Genomic DNA, 21940 nt, shown 5'->3' with positions numbered 1-21940 from the left:
GTAGCTTGGTGTGTGTGGCTGTAGCTTGGTGTGTGTGTGTGTGGCTGTAGCTTGGTGTGTGTGGCTGTAGCTTGGTGTGTGTGGCTGTAGCTTGGTGTGTGTGTGTGTGGCTGTAGCTTGGTGTGTGTGGCTGTAGCTTGGTGTGTGTGGCTGTAGCTTGGTGTGTGTGGCTGTAGCTTGGTGTGTGTGTGTGTGGCTGTAGCTTGGTGTGTGTGTGTGTGGCTGTAGCTTGGTGTGTGTGTGTGTGGCTGTAGCTTGGTGTGTGTGTGTGTCTGTAGCTTGGTGTGTGTGTCTGTAGCTTGGTGTGTGTGTCTGTAGCTTGGTGTGTGTGTCTGTAGCTTGGGGGGGGGTGTCTGTAGCTTGGGGGGGGGTGTCTGTAGCTTGGGGGGGGGTGTCTGTAGCTTGGGGGGGGGTGTCTGTAGCTTGGGGGGGGGGTGTCTGTAGCTTGGGGGAGGGGTGTCTGTAGCTTGGGGGGGGGGTGTCTGTAGCTTTGGGGGGGGGGTGTCTGTAGCTTGGGGGGGGGGGTGTCTGTAGCTTGGGGTGTGTTTGTGTTATTGTTACAATGTGTCTTCCCTGCGTTGTGTAGCTGTGTTATTGTTACAATGTGTCTTCCCTGCGTTGTGTAGCTGTGATATTGTTACAATGTGTCTTCCCTGCGTTGTGTAGCTGTGATATTGTTACAATGTGTCTTCCCTGCGTTGTGTAGCTGTGTTATTGTTACAATGTGTCTTCCCTGCGTTGTGTAGCTGTGATATTGTTACAATGTGTCTTCCCTGCGTTGTGTAGCTGTGATATTGTTACAATGTGTCTTCCCTGCGTTGTGTAGCTGTGATATTGTTACAATGTGTCTTCCCTGCGTTGTGTAGCTGTGTTATTGTTACAATGTGTCTTCCCTGCGTTGTGTAGCTGTGTTATTGTTACAATGTGTCTTCCCTGCGTTGTGTAGCTGTGATATTGTTACAATGTGTCTTCCCTGCGTTGTGTAGCTGTGATATTGTTACAATGTGTCTTCCCTGCGTTGTGTAGTTGTGTTATTGTTACAATGTGTCTTCCCTGCGTTGTGTAGTTGTGATATTGTTACAATATGTCTTCCCTGTGTTGTGTAGTTACTCTCCTCCATGAAGGATCTGCAGCAGTGCCGCGTGCAGCAGAGGAACATAGCCGCCACTGTGGAGAAGCTGAACCTGTGCCTGCCAGGTAAGTACCGCAGTAACTCCACTTACCTCCCCAGACATGACACAGTAGTGGCCGCTGTCATGTGATGCTTGTTGTTTTCTCCTTAGTGCTGGAAATGTACAGTAAACTACAGGAGCAGATGAAGGCCAAGAGGTAAGTGCTGGGTGTGCCTGCTGCTGGCACATAGTGACGGATCTGCAGCTGGAGAAGGGAGCGGTGTTATTACAATATAGTGACCTCTATGTATTATACACTGACCTATCATCCTCAGAGCTCCCCCTGTCCCTGTGGTCTTCACATCAGAGCCTGCAGGGTGGTCCCTGTCCGCATGCTCTCAGCCTCTGACCTTCTGATTGGCTGACACCAGTCACATGACCCTGGCTCCTCCGCCGCTATCTCTGCCGGCTCTCTTCCATTAGAAATCCTTCAGCAAACATGAGCCGAGCCAAGACAAACATGGCGGCTCCGGCAGCCGAGCCACGCGTGGAGCCTGTGGTCTGTGCACAGGACGTATAAAACCTGTGTAATCAGATGGCACGTCGCCTGCCCGCCTGCCGCCCCCCGCCACCACTGCCGCCATGTTTACATTCATAATGGTTTGAGGCTACTGTAAGCGGGCGCCGCGTGCCAGGAGCCTCTCACTACACACACAGCCCACACTGACAGCAAGCAGAGGTCTTATAGTTCTTATTATTCCCTTCTCTGGTGCTGTAGTTATTGGCACAGATCTGAGCCGTCCTCTGCTTTGCAGGCATTACCCTGCCCTGAAGACCATAGAGCAGATGGAGCACACCTACCTGCCGCAGGTCAGTCACTACCGCTTCTGTCACACCATGGTGGAGAACATCCCCAAACTACGGGAGGAGATCAAAGACGTCTCCATGTCCGACCTAAAGGATTTCCTGGAGAGCATCCGCAAGCACTCGGAGAGGATCGGAGAGCTGGCCATGAAGCAGGTGAGACGGGGCTACAGGGGGCGCTCTCTAGTCCTCCCCCCATACACACATCTCCTGGGGCTACAGGGGGCGCTCTCTAGTACTCCCCCATACACACATCTCCTGGGGCTACAGGGGGCGCTCTCTAATACTCCCCCATACACACATCTCCTTGAGCTACAGGGGGCGCTCTCTAGTACTCCCCCATACACACGTGTCCTGGGGCTACAGGGGGCGCTCTCTAGTACTCCCCCATACACACATCTCCTGGGGCTACAGGGGGCGCTCTCTAGTACTCCCCCATACACGCATCTCCTGGAGCTACAGGGGGCGCTCTCTAGTACTCCCCCCATACACACATGTCCTGGGGCTACAGGGGGCGCTCTCTAGTCCTCCCCCATACACACATCTCCTGGGGCTACAGGGGGCGCTCTCTAATACTCCCCCATACACACATGTCCTGGGACTACAGGGGGCGCTCTCTAGTACTCCCCCATACACACATCTCCTGGGGCTACAGGGGGCGCTCTCTAGTACTCCCCCATACACACATCTCCTGGGGCTACAGGGGGCGCTCTCTAGTCCTCCCCCATACACACATCTCCTGGGACTACAGGGGGCGCTCTCTAGTCCTCCCCCCATACACACATCTCCTGGGACTACAGGGGGCGCTCTCTAGTACTCCCCCATACACACATCTCCTGGGGCTACAGGGGGCGCTCTCTAGTACTCCCCCATACACACGTGTCCTGGGGCTACAGGGGGCGCTCTCTAGTCCTCCCCCATACACACATCTCCTGGAGCTACAGGGGGCGCTCTCTAGTCCTCCCCCATACACACGTGTCCTGGGGCTAGAGGGGGCGCTCTCTAGTACTCCCCCATACACACGTGTCCTGGGGCTACAGGGGGCGCTCTCTAGTGCTCCCCCATACACACATCTCCTGGGGATACAGGGGGCGCTCTCTAGTCCTCCCCATACACACATCTCCTGGGGCTACAGGGGGCGCTCTCTAGTACTCCCCCATACACACATGTCCTGGGGCTACAGGGGGCGCTCTCTAGTCCTCCCCCATACACACATCTCCTGGGGCTACAGGGGGCGCTCTCTAATACTCCCCCATACACACATCTCCTGGGACTACAGGGGGCGCTCTCTAGTACTCCCCCATACACACATGTCCTGGGACTACAGGGGGCGCTCTCTAGTACTCCCCCATACACACATGTCCTGGAGCTACAGGGGGCGCTCTCTAGTACTCCCCCCATACACACATGTTCTGGGACTATAGGGGGAGCCATAGGTCAGGACATAGTGTAGGTTCTGTGATATATTAGGCTGCCCCTCTTGGGCTTTGATTCCCCCCCCCCCATTCCTCTGTCACGTTGCCCCCAGGACGGTTGTACGGACGTTCCCACAGTTCAGGCAGAGTTGAGAGATCATTAAGGGAAAGTGGCAGCAGCGTCGGGTCTGGCGGCCTCCCCCGGGGGGCGCCGCTCTGTGGCCTCACCGCACGTGTTACACTTTATGTGATACTGATTATAAGTCTCAGGCCTCAGGGGGACCTGGCAGCCGCCTGCACCAGGGCAGAGGCCAGAAATCCTGCAAGCTACACACTGCCAGACATCCGGGGGAAGGTGCTCACCAGTCCTGACTGCGTCTTATCCATAGTCACTGCTCCGCTCTGCAGCTGGAGGGGCGTGCGAGGGGCTATGAGCGCTGCCCTCACCAGTCCTGACTGCCTCTTATCCATAGTCACTGCTCCGCTCTGCAGCTGGAGGGGCGTGCGAGGGGCTATGAGCGCTGCCCTCACCAGTCCTGACTGCGTCTTATCCATAGTCACTGCTCCGCTCTGCAGCTGGAGGGGCGTGCGAGGGGCTATGAGCGCTGCCCTCACCAGTCCTGACCGCGTCTTATCCATAGTCACTGCTCCGCTCTGCAGCTGGAGGGGCGTGCGAGTGGCTATAAGCGCTGCCCTCACCAGTCCTGACTGCATCTTATCCATAGTCACTGCTCCGCTCTGCAGCTGGAGGGGCGTGCGAGGGGCTATGAGCGCTGCCCTCACCAGTCCTGACTGCGTCTTATCCATAGTCACTGCTCCGCTCTGCAGCTGGAGGGGCGTGCGAGGGGCTATGAGCGCTGCCCTCACCAGTCCTGACTGCGTCTTATCCATAGTCACTGCTCCGCTCTGCAGCTGGAGGGGCGTGCGAGGGGCTATGAGCGCTGCCCTCACCAGTCCTGACCGCGTCTTATCCATAGTCACTGCTCCGCTCTGCAGCTGGAGGGGCGTGCGAGGGGCTATGAGCGCTGCCCTCACCAGTCCTGACTGCGTCTTATCCATAGTCACTGCTCCGCTCTGCAGCTGGAGGGGCGTGCGAGGGGCTATGAGCGCTGCCCTCACCAGTCCTGACTTTGTCTTATCCATAGTCACTGCTCCGCTCTGCAGCTGGAGGGGCGTGCGAGGGGCTATGAGCGCTGCCCTCACCAGTCCTGACTGCGTCTTATCCATAGTCACTGCTCCGCTCTGCAGCTGGAGGGGCGTGCGAGGGGCTATGAGCGCTGCCCTCACCAGTCCTGACCGCGTCTTATCCATAGTCACTGCTCCGCTCTGCAGCTGGAGGGGCGTGCGAGTGGCTATAAGCGCTGCCCTCACCAGTCCTGACTGCATCTTATCCATAGTCACTGCTCCGCTCTGCAGCTGGAGGGGCGTGCGAGTGGCTATAAGCGCTGCCCTCACCAGTCCTGACTGCGTCTTATCCATAGTCACTGCTCCGCTCTGCAGCTGAAGGGTGTGCGAGGGGCTATGAGCGCTGCCCTCACCAGTCCTGACTGCGTCTTATCCATAGTCACTGCTCCGCTCTGCAGCTGGAGGGGCGTGCGAGGGGCTATGAGCGCTGCCCTCACCAGTCCTGACTGCGTCTTATCCATAGTCACTGCTCCGCTCTGCAGCTGGAGGGGCGTGCGAGGGGCTATGAGCGCTGCCCTCACCAGTCCTGACTGCGTCTTATCCATAGTCACTGCTCCGCTCTGCAGCTGGGGGGGCGTGCGAGGGGCTATGAGCGCTGCCCTCACCAGTCCTGACTGCGTCTTATCCATAGTCACTGCTCCGCTCTGCAGCTGGAGGGGCGTGCGAGGGGCTATGAGCGCTGCCCTCACCAGTCCTGACTGCGTCTTATCCATAGTCACTGCTCCGCTCTGCAGCTGGAGGGGCGTGCGAGGGGCTATGAGCGCTGCTCTCACCAGTCCTGACTGTGTCTTATCCATAGTCACTGCTCCGCTCTGCAGCTGGAGGGGCGTGCGAGGGGCTATGAGCGCTGCCCTCACCAGTCCTGACTGCGTCTTATCCATAGTCACTGCTCCGCTCTGCAGCTGGAGGGGCGTGCGAGGGGCTATGAGCGCTGCCCTCACCAGTCCTGACTGCGTCTTATCCATAGTCACTGCTCCGCTCTGCAGCTGGAGGGGCGTGCGATGGGCTATGAGCGCTGCCCTCACCAGTCCTGACTGCGTCTTATCCATAGTCACTGCTCCGCTCTGCAGCTGGAGGGGCGTGCGAGGGGCTATGAGCGCTGCTCTCACCAGTCCTGACTGTGTCTTATCCATAGTCACTGCTCCGCTCTGCAGCTGGAGGGGCGTGCGAGGGGCTATGAGCGCTGCCCTCACCAGTCCTGACTGCGTCTTATCCATAGTCACTGCTCCGCTCTGCAGCTGGAGGGGCGTGCGAGGGGCTATGAGCCCTGCCCTCACCAGTCCTGACTGCGTCTTATCCATAGTCACTGCTCCGCTCTGCAGCTGGAGGGGCGTGCGAGGGGCTATGAGCGCTGCCCTCACCAGTCCTGACTGCATCTTATCCATAGTCACTGCTCCGCTCTGCAGCTGGAGGGGCGTGCGAGGGGCTATGAGCGCTGCTCTCACCAGTCCTGACTGCGTCTTATCCATAGTCACTGCTCCGCTCTGCAGCTGGAGGGGCGTGCGAGGGGCTATGAGCGCTGCCCTCACCAGTCCTGACTGCGTCTTATCCATAGTCACTGCTCCGCTCTGCAGCTGGAGGGGCGTGCGAGGGGCTATGAGCGCTGCCCTCACCAGTCCTGACTGCGTCTTATCCATAGTCACTGCTCCGCTCTGCAGCTGGAGGGGCGTGCGAGGGGCTATGAGCGCTGCTCTCACCAGTCCTGACTGTGTCTTATCCATAGTCACTGCTCCGCTCTGCAGCTGGAGGGGCGTGCGAGGGGCTATGAGCGCTGCCCTCACCAGTCCTGACCGCGTCTTATCCATAGTCACTGCTCCGCTCTGCAGCTGGAGGGGCGTGCGAGGGGCTATGAGCGCTGCCCTCACCAGTCCTGACTGCGTCTTATCCATAGTCACTGCTCCGCTCTGCAGCTGGAGGGGCGTGCGAGGGGCTATGAGCGCTGCCCTCACCAGTCCTGACCGCGTCTTATCCATAGTCACTGCTCCGCTCTGCAGCTGGAGGGGCGTGCGAGGGGCTATGAGCGCTGCCCTCACCAGTCCTGACTGCGTCTTATCCATAGTCACTGCTCCGCTCTGCAGCTGGAGGGGCGTGCGAGGGGCTATGAGCGCTGCCCTCACCAGTCCTGACTGCGTCTTATCCATAGTCACTGCTCCGCTCTGCAGCTGGAGGGGCGTGCGAGGGGCTATGAGCGCTGCCCTCACCAGTCCTGACTGCGTCTTATCCATAGTCACTGCTCCGCTCTGCAGCTGGAGGGGCGTGCGAGGGGCTATGAGCGCTGCCCTCACCAGTCCTGACTGCGTCTTATCCATAGTCACTGCTCCGCTCTGCAGCTGGAGGGGCGTGCGAGGGGCTATGAGCGCTGCCCTCACCAGTCCTGACTTTGTCTTATCCATAGTCACTGCTCCGCTCTGCAGCTGGAGGGGCGTGCGAGGGGCTATGAGCGCTGCCCTCACCAGTCCTGACTGCATCTTATCCATAGTCACTGCTCCGCTCTGCAGCTGGAGGGGCGTGCGAGGGGCTATGAGCGCTGCCCTCACCAGTCCTGACTGCGTCTTATCCATAGTCACTGCTCCGCTCTGCAGCTGGAGGGGCGTGCGAGGGGCTATGAGCGCTGCCCTCACCAGTCCTGACTGCGTCTTATCCATAGTCACTGCTCCGCTCTGCAGCTGGAGGGGCGTGCGAGGGGCTATGAGCGCTGCCCTCACCAGTCCTGACTGCGTCTTATCCATAGTCACTGCTCCGCTCTGCAGCTGGAGGGGCGTGCGAGGGGCTATGAGCGCTGCTCTCACCAGTCCTGACTGCGTCTTATCCATAGTCACTGCTCCGCTCTGCAGCTGGAGGGGCGTGCGAGGGGCTATGAGCGCTGCCCTCACCAGTCCTGACTGCGTCTTATCCATAGTCACTGCTCCGCTCTGCAGCTGGAGGGGCGTGCGAGGGGCTATGAGCGCTGCCCTCACCAGTCCTGACTGCATCTTATCCATAGTCACTGCTCCGCTCTGCAGCTGGAGGGGCGTGCGAGGGGCTATGAGCGCTGCTCTCACCAGTCCTGACTGCGTCTTATCCATAGTCACTGCTCCGCTCTGCAGCTGGAGGGGCGTGCGAGGGGCTATGAGCGCTGCCCTCACCAGTCCTGACTGCGTCTTATCCATAGTCACTGCTCCGCTCTGCAGCTGGAGGGGCGTGCGAGGGGCTATGAGCGCTGCCCTCACCAGTCCTGACTGCGTCTTATCCATAGTCACTGCTCCGCTCTGCAGCTGGAGGGGCGTGCGAGGGGCTATGAGCGCTGCCCTCACCAGTCCTGACTGCGTCTTATCCATAGTCACTGCTCCGCTCTGCAGCTGGAGGGGCGTGCGAGGGGCTATGAGCATGGGGGGAGAGCCCGCAGGGTCACTGCTGCTCCTACATACACTGGAGCGGTATCCTCCCTAGTAGGCAGGGAGCAGTATTGCACCAGCATTGTAGCCACTTTATACAAATACAGAAAGTATATTGAAAATTGTATTGCTTCCTTGTGGTTTTCAGGATCTCTGCTTGCTGTCATTCTATAGGAAGCTTCTATGTGTCAACTGGTGCACGGCTCATTCCTGGTCAAGTGATGTCACACAGGTGCACGGCTCGTTAATTCTCTGGTTATGTGATGTCACACAGGTGCATGGTTCTTTATACCACAGAGCTCTGATTAATGGTTTCAAACATAGCCAGGGATATAACGAGCCGTGCACCTGTGTGACATCACATGACCAGGGATATAACGAGCCGTGCACCTGTGTGACATCACATGACCAGGGATATAACGAGCCGTGCACCTGTGTGACATCACATGACCAGGGATATAACGAGCCGTGCAGCTGTGTGACATCACATGACCAGGGATATAACGAGCCGTGCACCTGTGTGACATCACATGACCAGGGATATAACGAGCCGTGCACCTGTGTGACATCACTTGTCCAGGAATGAGCCGTGCACCTGTGTGACATCACATGTCCAGGAATTAGCCGTGCACCTGTGTGACATCACATGACCAGGAATGAGCCGTGCACCTGTGTGACATCACATGTCCAGGAATGAGCCGTGCTCCTGTGTGACATCACATAACCAGGAATGAGCCGTGCTCCTGTGTGACATCACATGTCCAGGAATGAGCCGTGCTCCTGTGTGACATCACATGTCCAGGAATGAGCCGTGCTCCTGTGTGACATCACATGTCCAGGAATGAGCTGTGCTCCTGTGTGACATCACATGTCCAGGAATGAGCCGAGCACCTGTGTGACATCACATGTCCAGGAATGAGCCGTGCACCTGTGTGACATCACATGTCCAGGAATGAGCCGTGCACCTGTGTGACATCACATGTCCAGGAATGAGCTGTGCTCCTGTGTGACATCACATGTCCAGGAATGAGCCGTGCTCCTGTGTGACATCACATGTCCAGGAATGAGCCGTGCACCTGTGTGACATCACATGACCAGGAATGAGCCGTGCACCTGTGTGACATCACATGACCAGGAATGAGCCGTGCACCTGTGTGACATCACATGTCCAGGAATGAGCCGTGCTCCTGTGTGACATCACATGACCAGGAATGAGCCGTGCTCCTGTATGACATCACATGACCAGGAATGAGCCGTGCTCCTGTATGACATCACATGTCCAGGAACGAGCCGTGCACCTGTGTGACATCACATGTCCAGGAACGAGCCGTGCACCTGTGTGACATCACATGACCAGGAATGAGCTGTGCTCCTGTGTGACATCACGTGTCCAGGAACGAGCCGTGCACCTGTGTGACATCACATGTCCAGGAATGAGGTGTGCACCTGTGTGACATCACATGTCCAGGAATGAGGTGTGCACCTGTGTGACATCACATGACCAGGAATGAGCCGTGCACCTGTGTGACATCACATGTCCAGGAATGAGCCGTGCACCTGTGTGACATCACATGTCCAGGAATGAGCCGTGCACCTGTGTGACATCACATGACCAGGAATGAGCTGTGCTCCTGTGTGACATCACATGTCCAGGAACGAGCCGTGCACCTGTGTGACATCACATGTCCAGGAATGAGGTGTGCACCTGTGTGACATCACATGTCCAGGAATGAGCCGTGTACCTGTGTGACATCACATGACCAGGAACGAGCCGTGCACCTGTGTGACATCACATGTCGAGGAATGAGCCGTGCACCTGTGTGACATCACATGTCCAGGAATGAGCCGTGCACCTGTGTGACATCACATGTCCAGGAATGAGCTGTGCTCCTGTGTGACATCACATGTCCAGGAATGAGGTGTGACATCACATGTCCAGGAATGAGCTGTGCTCCTGTGTGACATCACATGTCCAGGAATGAGGTGTGACATCACATGTCCAGGAATGAGCTGTGCTCCTGTGTGACATCACATGACCAGGAATGAGCCGTGCACCTGTGTGACATCACATGTCCATGGTCAGATGGTCTAAAAGAACTAAACACTGAAGATCGCTATAGAATGACAGCAAGCAGAGATTAAGAAAACTGAAAAAATTGATAAAGTATATGGGAAAAATGTAACTTTTTATTACTGTACACAAAAATATCAACTTTTTTATTGAATGTGGACAACCCCTTTAATGGAGTATTGTACCAACCAAAGTGAAAGTAAGCCCTGTCCAGGGATCCTCCTCCAGCATGTAGTGTATATACGGTGTATACTCTCCGGGGGCTATTATTATGTGATGCTGGGCCCTCAGTCCTATGGAGTTGGCGCTGTGGGTGCATACTCCGCACCCCCGGGTCACGCTGGCTCACGTCTGGGTGGTCTTGTCTTGGCGTGGCACGCTGGGGCTGATTAGTGCAGGACACGGATGTCCCTGTAGTGTGAGCCACGTGTTTACAGTCTGGCTGGGGGGCAGTAATGTGAGCCGTGCCCCCTCCCATGCTGGGGAGATGCCACCTCTGTAATTGGCGCTGTATCTGGGTAAAGCATTTGTCCTGCAGCTGCTGGGGGATGGCTTTAATTAATATCTAGACAATCAGCCTGACATGCAAATCACAGGCAATTAAGAGACTTCAGAAACCCAGAGCAGGACGTGGCATGGCAGCCACATGGTGCTGTGTGAGCCGAGGAGCGCGGCGGGGTCATGTATAGTGCGCCCCGTGTCCTGGTGCTATTCCCCTACACCCCGAGATACAGATGTGCACGAGCAACCACATCCTGACACCGCTGTGTACTGTACCCTATACCAGAGCTAACACTGCACAGCATGGCTATATACTACACCTATATACCTGTACTGACCCTGTGTTACATCCTGTATTATACTCCAGAGCTGCACTCACTATTCTGCCGCTCGTGCAGTCACTGTGTACATACATGGCATTACTTATCCTGTACTGACCCTGTGTTACATCCTGTATTATACCCCAGAGCTGCACTCACTATTCTGCTGCTGGTGCAGTCACTGTGTACATACATGACGTTACTTATCCTGTACTGACCCTGAGTTACATCCTGTAGATCTTTTATTTTATATAAAAGTAAAAAACATAACAATACAAACCAAACATAATATACACTATATACAATCTTACCTGCTGGTCCAGCCACATTCACTCCTAGCAAAACAATAACTTACAATACACCGAAATGAATAACACCAAATACTACAACCCCCACCCAACCGATTATCACACCCTCAACCAAACCAATAAACAATAAGACAAGCCACACCCACAAATAAACATAAATGACCATAAATATACATAAACCCACCCCACACCCTCTAATAACAAACCACCCCACACCCGTTTTTTTTTTTTAAATATATAATACATAATACACATAACACTACACTAAACTAAATCCCTCGCCCGCACCCTCCCCTTCCCCCCAGACACTGGTCTAACGTCCAAAGTTTGCGTTAAGTAGTCCAGACCAGTGCCCAGGGTCGTTCATAAGTCCCATCACCATCACCCCCCTCCCAACCTAACACTATGTCCCAAACCCAACTATATACAATATATACAATATATACAGTATTTACAACACAACATAAAGAAAACAGAATACAAATAAAATCTCAACAACTTCAATCAAAACCACATAAAGCCCAGGTTCGGTGCCTGCAAGCCCCTACATCACTATAACCTCAGAACACAAAACAAAAATCTACAGTGCAGCATCAGCCCAACACCAGGAGCGGAGATGACAGACTAAGGGACACTAAAGGAGAACCCCCTCCAAAGGAGAGAGGCCCTCCCCGTGCCCAGCCTCTCATACTCCAGAGAGCGCACCTTCACCAGGTCACCCAGAATGTTCCTAACCACCTCATCCACCGGGAGGATTTTACGCTGCGTCGACACTAAACACCGTGCGTTCCACATGTGGTACCTGACCACTAGGCTAACTAGAAATAACGTGCAGCGGTCCCGGCCACCCAGGCCTCTGAATGCTCCATAGGCCCACTCCGCATAGGAGAGACCGGCCAACCCGGGCCAATGGATGGAAGCGCCCACCCGGTTGTACACCTCTGTGTTATAGGGGCACTGAAGCAGGAAGTGGTCCATGCTCTCCAGCAGGCCACCGCACTCCTCCCGGGGACAACCCCTTTCCTCAGAGCTCCTACACTTCAGATTGTCCCTCACACACAGCTTTCCATGGAAGCAGCGCCAAGTCACGTCCCAAAACTTCAAGGGGATCCTGATGGAATTCAATAAACTCAAACCCACCCCCAGATCCCGACTTGGGCAATCCCTGAGGGCCAGAGGCTTCTGGAAATGGGTCAACAGAACCCTCTTGTCAAGGACTTTCCTCGACATGGTCCTGATCTCCCACATTCCCAGACCCCACCGGCGAATCACCTTCAGAACCGGGGTAGCGTAAGCCGGAAGATGCCCATGTGGTGTACGGAGATCCTTCACTTGTCCTCCTGTCTCCCATTCCTGGAAGAAAGGCCGAAACCATCCCCTGCAGGAGTATACCCACGGAGGAGCCCTCTCTTTCCAGAGGTTTGCTACATTGATCTTAAGAAAGGTATTCACTAGGAATACCACAGGGTTGACCATACACAACCCTCCTTGTCTCCTCGTGCGGTAAGTAACCTCCCTCTTGATAAGGTTCAGCCTATTCCCCCATAACAGCTGGAAGAACAGACTGTACACCCGAGTCCAGAGGGGTTCCGGCAACATGCACACACTGCCCAGATATATCAGCAATGGGAGCAGGTAAGTTTTGATCAGATTAACTCTTTCTCTGAGGGTCAAAGACCAACCCTTCCACTGGTCCACCTTCTGAGCGGCGATCTTAAGCCTGCCGTCCCAGTTTTGCATGGGGTAATCCCCCTGGCCGAATTCGATGCCGAGAACTTTGGCGGAGTCCTGGGGCCCTGGAAGAGTGTCCGGGAGATCAAAGCCTGGATCCCCCTCTCCCAGCCAGAGACTCTCACACTTATCCCGGTTGATCTTGGACCCAGAAACCTCTGAGTAGCGGTCAACCTCTGACATCACCCATTGCGCCTCCCCTCCCGAGGACACGAAAACAGTGACATCATCAGCATACGCTACCACCCTTAGAGTGGCTTCCGGTGCTGCCCGATCCATCCCGACTCCCACCAACGGCCCACGATCAACCCTCCTAAGGAATGGGTCAATCGCGAACACGTATAAAAGTGGGCTCAGAGGACAACCCTGGCGAACACCAGACCCGACCTCAAAAGAGCGGCCAATCCAACCGTTCACAAGCGGGAAACTCTCTGCCCCTGCGTACAAAACTTTCAGCCAATTGACAAACTCCCCAGGCAGGCCATACCTCAGAAGGACAGACCAGAGGTACTCGTGGTTAACCCGATCAAACGCTTTTGCCTGATCCAAGGACAGCAAGTACCCCTTCCAGTTACCAGCCCTGCCCTGCTCCACTGCCTCCCGGACACAAAGCACAGCACTAAATGTACTGCGGCCTGGAACAGAGCAGTGCTGGGTCCCCGAAAGGAGCCGGGGCGCAAACTGCACCAACCGATTAAACAGCACCTTTGCCAAAACCTTTCTGTCCGTATTGAGAAGCGCTATGGGCCGCCAGTTCTCAACACGAGATCGGTCCTTACCCTTTGACAGGATGATCAGGGCAGACCTCCTCATTGACTTCGGCAGAGCGCCCGAGGAAAGACACTCATTATATACCTCGGTCAAGAGGGGAACCAAGGCATCCTTAAAGGTCTTATAAAACTCAGATGTTAAGCCATCCGGGCCTGGCGATTTCTTGAGGGCGAGCCCTTCAATCGCCAGGCTGACTTCCTCTTCCCTGATCATCTCTGTCAAAACATCAAGAGAGGGGTCTACTCCTGGCTCAGGGACAGTTTCAGCCAGGAAAGCCGACATCACCTCCCGATCTAGATCCTTCCTGCCCAAGAGGTGCGAGTAGAAGGATCTGACGACCTCCAGGATCCCTGATCTGGACCTTTTCAGGGATCCCGTACTGTCAACCAGTCCTGTGACAACTTTACCATTCACTGACATCTTGCAGTTTCTGTAAGGGTCGGGCGAGCGGTATTTCCCGTAATCCCTCTCAAAAACCAAAGATGCGTGTCTATCGTACTGACACCTCTTCAGCAAGGATTTCACTCTGGAGATGTCCTCACGACTACCTCCAGTCGAGACGAGATGCTCGAGTTTCCTCCTCAGGCCCTGATACAGGCGGTACCTGTCCAGGCTCCTGAGGCTCGAGAGCTGGCGGAAGAATCTCGCCACCCTTTTCTTGAGCATCTCCCACCACTCTGACTTACTGCTACAAAGGCCCAGCAATGGTACCTGGCTCTGAAGAAAGTCCTCAAAGGATTGTCTGATCTCCGCTTCCTCCAGGAGAGACGAATTGAGCTTCCAGTAGCCTCTTCCCATCCGGGGGGTCTCTGTAACATTCAGAGAAAACAAAATTAAACAGTGGTCGGAGAACTCCACCTCAACAACGGACACTGCTGAAGAGATGGCTTCCTCCTTTAAATAAAACCTGTCTATTCTAGACCTGCAGCTACCCCTATAATAGGTGAACCCCGCGTGGCCTGGGGTGTGCCGGATGTGGACATCCACCAGGCGAGCCTCACTAGCTATGCTATTAAGAGCGACGCTATCATAAGTCAGCTTGTCTCTGGAACCTCCCCTATCCTGGGACCTCGTGACAGCATTGAAGTCCCCTCCAAAGACCACCTGCCGACTAGTAAAAAGGTAGGGCTTGATCCTCATAAAGAGACACTTCCTGTCCCACTTGGACTGGGGACCATAGATGTTAATTAGGCGAAGTTCTTGTCCCTTCATGAGGACATCCAGGATCAGGCACCTCCCCATTTCTAACTCAATAACTCGTCGGCATTCTACCGGTGCGGTAAAAAGTACCGCCACTCCGCTATACGGCTCGGCCGCAAGAGACCAATAGGAAGGCCCGTGTCTCCATTCCCTCTTAGCTTTAAACACGGCCGCCAAATCTGGCAGCCTGGTCTCCTGCAAAAATAAAATGTCGGCTTCAACACGGCCGAGAAAATCAAAGGCCGCAAATCTAGCCGCATCAGACTTAATGCTGGCGACATTAATGGACGCCAGCGTCAACGGAGTGGGTGCCGCCATCATGAGTGATTGAGTTAGACGGCTTTCTTTTTACCCATCTTACCACCACCCTCGGGAAATGAACACCCCCTCTTTAGACATATTGTGGTGTCCATCTCCCGCACCTCTGATGCTTCAGGGGCAGATCCAGGACCTGCCCCCTCATCCTCGTCTCCAGACTCTGGGCCAGTCTCCCCTCCTGAGGACCCTGACTCCCCAGGGGGAGACTCGGCACCTCCTGCAGGCTCCGCCACCTCTGGCCCTTCACCCTCAGCCCCTCCATCGGCAGGAGAGGCTCCATCCAGGGCCAGGAATCGATTTGAAAGTTCGACCAGCGGGGGGTCGGTTGCACCTTCCTTGGGTACCTTAGTCAGGGAGGGAGAAGATCTTACACCTCCCTTCTTTTTACCCTTTTTCTTCTTTTTGGCGCCACGCTTACGCTTTTCCTCTAGCCACGCCCTATTATCCTCGTCCATACTCTCATAATGGGAGGAGTCTGAGGACGTGGCACCTTCCTCTCTCTCGATCCTCCTGACCTCCTCATCCAGTACATCATCCCCTGGGGCCTCAGCGACAGGTGAGGTCTCCAGGAGAGCGCCAGAGGTTGTCCCAGCAGCCCGAGACTCCCCCCGCTCTCTCTCCTGTTGACGCTTCTCTAGACGCCTTAGTTGGGCAGGCGTCTTTTTCCTGTCTTTCTTCCCTGGCCCCTCCATTCCTCCGCCTCTGCTAGTCCCCTCCCCAGCAGATTCAGCCTCATGGCTTTCATCCGCTGAGGTTGAGCCCGCATTAGCGAAGGAAAGAGGACAACGACTGTACGGGTGACCGAGATCACCACACAGGTTACACCTAATCTGCCCTGTACAGGATGCAGCGAGATGGCCGACACCCCCACACAACGCACACTTCTGCACGGTGCAGTTTGCGCTGAAATGTGTGGGGTCACCGCACCTGTGACACAGCTTAGGCTGCCCCCGGTAGAAGATCAGGATCCGATCCCTCCCCAGGAAGGCTGATGAAGGGATGTGGGCGACTGAGTTACCTGAACGCCTCAACTTCACCATGAAGGTCCAGGCCCCTGACCAGATACCAAACTCGTCTCGATTTTTCTCGGGTACTCCCAGTACCTCTCCATAACGATTCATCCAGGTCATGATGTCAAAGCAAGATAATGATTCGTTACGGGTAAGAACGGTCACTTTCTTGACCTCGCTCTGGCGGGACACTGCTTGCACAGCAAAGTCCCGCCACTCGGGCTCGTTGTATCTCAGCTCATAGTTGGACCAGAAGAGCTCAAGCCCCTCCGGCCGAACAAAGCTGATATCAAACTCAGATGTACCATAGGGATGGATCAAGGCAAAGATGTCAGCCGCCTTGAAGTCCATCTTCAGCAGCAGCTCAACTACCCGTGCCCGAGGGGGACACACATCACTGCCACGCCACCGAAGACGGACCACATTCCTACGGTTAGCACCCGGCCCGGTTGTCGGGAGCGACCATGATGTCTCCCTGCCTCTTTGCTCTCGGAAGGCAGACAGGCCGTGCCTCTCTATCCAAAACGACAAATCAACCTCCTGCCCCGCTACATTGATCGTCCTTTCTCCCTTCTGTAAGGCCTGCAGGAGGCGCCGTTGCAAAAAGCCGTCCCCAGAGCCCAGAGACGAGGATGATGGAACCCTACTTCCCCCAGCAGCGACACTGGCATAGCTCTTAATAGGGGCCGCCACTGGGGGAGCAACCGGACCAACCCCTGCACCCACCACATTAACACTACCCACCTGCATGTTACACTCAGCCGCGCCACTCACACCACCAGTCACTCCATCACCCACCCCCAAAGCTGGAAAAGATTCAGCACCACTCACACCATTCACATTATCCACCACAACATTACTGACAACATTCACACTGGCTGGACCAGCAACAACATTAGGGGACATGACCACCTCCGCATCTTCAGGCACAAGGGACGGGGGTCCCCTCGCAGAGCATCGCCCAGAGGGGACCCCGACTTGTGTCACACTTGTGCCCTCCGCATCATCGGTAGCAGATGTTATTTTACTTTTCTTAGGGGAAGGTAAGAGTCGCCGCTGATCTTTGGCCGGTGTGAGGCGCCGCTGATCCCCACCTTCCTCAGCACTCGTCTGCAGACTATCTCCAACACCGACACAAAACAGGACTTTAGGTTTAGGTGTGGGAGGTTCGGAGCCCTCAGCCTCAGCGACCCCTCCACGCTGCCGCCGCCCCATAACCAAGTGATCAGCGGCAACAGAATGAAGAGGCGCCAAGGCACCGGAAGCTGCCACCAGTGCCGGGCTATCCCCCCCTCCCACCGGGGGACGCACCACAGCACTGGATTTGGATGGTATCGCCACTGCCGAGCCGCCCTTACTGTCCGGCCTTGCGGCCGATGCCTCCCCTGCTCTCCCACTGTTACCACAAACAGAGACAGAGCCCATCGCCACATCAGATGTCACACCTGTAATCTCCCCGCTCCCTGGCACTGAGTCCACTGCAGGACCCGTGCTGGGCTGGGTAACGGGGCTCGCACAGTGAGCTGACCCTGCGGCCGACTCGGGTTTTACGGGGAGGGGGCTGTAGACTAGACTCACCACTTCCACGGATTTGGTCTTCTTCTTTCGTGGTTTGCTGCCCCCCGGTGCATCCTCCGGCAGATCGTCTCCAAAAGTAAAGTCCTGGAGGTGCACAGGGGACTCGAGCCGTCTGATCTCCTCCATCAGCGCCCCTCCCTGGTGGCTGTCACTATCCTCACCCGGGCCGGCAGAACCGCAGGCAGATGACATAGCCGCTTGTCCTGCAGGGAACCCACTGCACGGCTCCGGACTTTCCTCCTCCGTCTGACTCTCAGGCTGAAGCCCCATCAGCCGCCTCTGCTTCTCCTCCTCCATCTCCCGGAACCGCTCATCATTAAGGATTTTTTCTTTAAACGGACCGCTCCTCTCTAGCAGGTAAGCCTTCCTCTCCTCCAAGGCCTGGATGTCAGTCTGGAGCCTGGATATCTCTGCCAGAATCTGCTCCTTCTTCCTCTTTGGGGCAGAGCTTGCCCTGGCATGGGCGCACCTGAGCTCCTCCCGCAGTCTCCTCACCGTCTTGCTGGCTTCTTCGTACTCAGAGAGGTGGCCCAGAGCCCGGGAGGCATAGGTGGAAATAGACTCCCGGGTCCTCAGCATTCCCCAGCCCTCTTCACTGAGGTCAGCCTCACCTCCCTGAGCACTCAGCTTTCCCGCAGTATCCAGCTTTTCCTTGGTACCCAGCTTTCCCGAGGTATCCAGCTTTCCTGGGGTTTTGGTGCTTTTTGATGCCTTAGCTGGCCTGGGGGTACTTGGAGCAGCATTGCTGCTGTTCCTTGCAGATCTTCTTACCCCCAAGGCTTCCGCAGCGCTGGCCGGTTCCTGGCTACCCCTGCCTCCCGCCGGCCTAGACCGGGAAGCAGGAGCCTGGGACTTGCTGCCCTGGCTCATGCCTGAAAACCCACTCCCTCCCTGGGAGAGGAGAGAGCAGGCCCCAGGTGGAGGTGGTTTTCCCTGGAGCTCAGGAGCAGCAGCAGCACACAGCCTCTCACAGCAACAGACAGCTAACGAGCTGACGAGATACACCTGAGATGCACTCACTATTCTGCTGCTGGTGCAGTCACTGTGTACATACATGACGTTACTTATCCTGTACTGACCCTGTGTTACATCCTGTATTATACTCCAGAGCTGCACTCACTATTCTGCCGCTCGTGCAGTCACTGTGTACATACATGACATTACTCATCCTGTACTGATCCTGAGTTACATCCTGTATTATACTCCAGAGCTGCACTCACTATTCTGCTGCTGGTGCAGTCACTGTGTACATACATGACATTACTTATCCTGTACTGATCCTGAGTTACATCCTGTATTATACCCCAGAGCTGCACTCACTATTCTGCTGCTGGTGCAGTCACTGTGTACATACATGACATTACTTATCCTGTACTGATCCTGAGTTACATCCTGTATTATACCCCAGAGCTGCAATCACTATTCTGCTGCTGGTGCAGTCACTGTGTACATACATGACATTACTTATCCTTTACTGATCCTGAGTTACATCCTGTATTATACTCCAGAGCTGCACTCACTATTCTGCTGCTGGTGCAGTCACTGTGTACATACATGACATTACTTATCCTGTACTGATCCTGAGTTACATCCTGTATTATATTCCAGAGCTGCACTCACTATTCTGCTGCTGGTGCAGTCACTGTGTACATACATGACATTACTTATCCTGTACTGATCCTGAGTTACATCCTGTATTATACCCCAGAGCTGCACTCACTATTCTGCTGCTGGTGCAGTCACTGTGTACATACATGACATTACTTATCCTGTACTGATCCTGAGTTACATCCTGTATTATACCCCAGAGCTGCACTCACTATTCTGCTGCTGGTGCAGTCACTGTGTACATACATGACATTACTTATCCTGTACTGATCCTTAGTTACATCCTGTATTATACTCCAGAGCTGCACTCACTATTCTGCTGCTGGTGCAGTCACTGTGTACATACATGACATCACTTATCCTGTTCTGATCCTGAGTTACATCCTGTATTATACCCCAGAGCTGCACTCACTATTCTGCTGCTGGCGCAGTCACTGTGTACATACATGACATTACTTATCCTGTACTGATCCTGAGTTACATCCTGTATTATACCCCAGAGCTGCACTCACTATTCTGCTGCTGGTGCAGTCACTGTGTACATACATGACATTACTTATCCTGTACAGATCCTGAGTTACATCCTGTATTATACTCCAGAGCTGCACTCACTATCTGCTGCTGGTGCAGTCACTGTGTACATACATGACATTACTTATCCTGTACTGATCCTGAGTTACATCCTGTATTATACTCCAGAGCTGCACTCACTATTCTGCTGCTGGTGCAGTCACTGTGTACATACATGACATTACTTATCCTGTACTGATCCTGAGTTACATCCTGTATTATACTCCAGAGCTGCACTCACTATTCTGCTGCTGGTGCAGTCACTGTGTACATACATGACATTACTTATCCTGTACTGATCCTGAGTTACATCCTGTATTATACTCCAGAGCTGCACTCACTATTCTGCTGCTGGTGCAGTCACTGTGTACATACATGACATTACTTATCCTGTACTGATCCTGAGTTACATCCTGTATTATACTCCAGAGCTGCACTCACTATTCTGCTGCTGGTGCAGTCACTGTGTATATACATGACATTACTTATCCTGTACTGATCCTGAGTTACATCCTGTATTATACACCAGAGCTGCACTCACTATTCTGCTGCTGGTGCAGTCACTGTGTACATACATGAAATAAGAATAAGGAAACATGTGTAAAGTAGCAAAATGACACAAAATGACTTTATTCAAGAATTGGACATAAGACTAACATCAGCAAGACAGAAAAATAGATAAAACCATTTAAAAAGGAATGCACCCTTGTGCACCCGTGAGTACAAACACAACTGGAGCCCGACACCTGATACTGTCGGGTTTATCCAGACCTGAGCCTCACAAAACCATCTCACAACATAAATGAGTGTAAAAGCAGGGCATGCGTCTGTGGAAAAAAGATGGTAAAGTCGCTATCAGAGAGTCCGGCCCGAAAAAATTTAGAAATGAATGCACTGGAGTGCATACTGATCCTCTGTGCCGGAATAGCTGATATGCTATAGCATATGGGACTGTCTGCTCCAGTAAGAAGGGTAATGGGAGCAGAGGCAAGGTCAGACCGGTGCTGGTAGTGGGAGATTCCATTATTAGGGGAACACACAGGGCAATCTGTCACAAAGACCGTGCATACCGAACAGTGTGTTGTTTGCCGGGTGCTCGGGTTCGGCATGTTGCGGATCGGGTTGACGGATTACTGGGAGGGGCTGGTGAGGAACCAGCGGTCATGGTCCACATTGGCACTAATGACAAAGTAAGAGGTTGGTGGAAGGTCCTTAAAAATGATTTCAGGGATTTAGGCCATAAGCTCAGGGCAAGGACCTCAAAGGTAATTTTCTCCGAAATACTGCCTGTACCACGTGCCACACCAGAAAGGCAGCGGGAGATCAAGGAGGTAAATAAGTGGCTCAAAAGTTGGTGCAGGAAGGAGGGTTTTGGGTTCATGGAGAACTGGGCTGACTTTTCTGTCGGCTACAGGCTCTACAGTAGGGATGGGCTGCACCTCAATGGGGAGGGGGCCGCTGTTTTAGGGGAAAAAATGGCTAGAAGATTGGAGGAGTGTTTAAACTAGAGACCTGCGAGATGACATCAGTAACGCAAATGCAAATGTGGAGTCCCTATGGGTGGAAATAAGGGGAGGGAAAAAGAATAATAAAATATTACTAGGGGTTTGTTATAAGGCTCCAAATATAATGGAGGCAGCAGAGGAAATGCTGATAAGTGAAATGGATGCGGCTTCAAAGCATGGTGAAGTACTTATCATGGGGGACTTCAATTACCCAGATATTGACTGGGGGCAGAAACCTGCAGGTCCTTCAAAGGTAGCAGGTTCTTGTCAACAACAAAAGACAATTACCTGTCGCAACTAGTCCTGGAGCCAACAAGAGGGGGGGCACTGCTGGACCTTATCCTTACCAACAGACCTGATAGGGTATCAAAACTACAGGTTGGGGGGAACCTGGGGAATATTGATCATAATATCATTGATTTTGTATTACGCTTTACTAAGAGCGTTAGTGAAGGGGCAACCAACACTCTAAACTTCAGGAGGGCAAATTTTCATCAAC

At 54.3% G+C, this 21940-nt stretch overlaps 1 protein-coding gene across 2 annotated transcripts in view; it reads left to right on the top strand.

Annotated features, from left to right (window-relative positions):
- Positions 1 to 21940, top strand: part of EXOC6B (exocyst complex component 6B) — a 171068-nt gene that overhangs the window by 25014 nt on the left and 124114 nt on the right. For both annotated transcript variants that reach the window (XM_072126393.1, XM_072126392.1), the window contains exons 4-6: positions 1107 to 1197; positions 1284 to 1329; positions 1928 to 2132. In XM_072126393.1, coding sequence (XP_071982494.1) covers positions 1107 to 1197; positions 1284 to 1329; positions 1928 to 2132 — 342 coding nt within the window. The remainder of the gene's footprint in view (positions 1 to 1106; positions 1198 to 1283; positions 1330 to 1927; positions 2133 to 21940) is intronic.

The sequence above is a fragment of the Engystomops pustulosus genome, chromosome 1, assembly GCF_040894005.1.
Source record: "Engystomops pustulosus chromosome 1, aEngPut4.maternal, whole genome shotgun sequence".
In the NCBI taxonomy this organism is placed as follows: Eukaryota; Metazoa; Chordata; class Amphibia; order Anura; family Leptodactylidae; genus Engystomops; species Engystomops pustulosus.
This window is presented reverse-complemented; position numbering and strand designations above follow the sequence as displayed.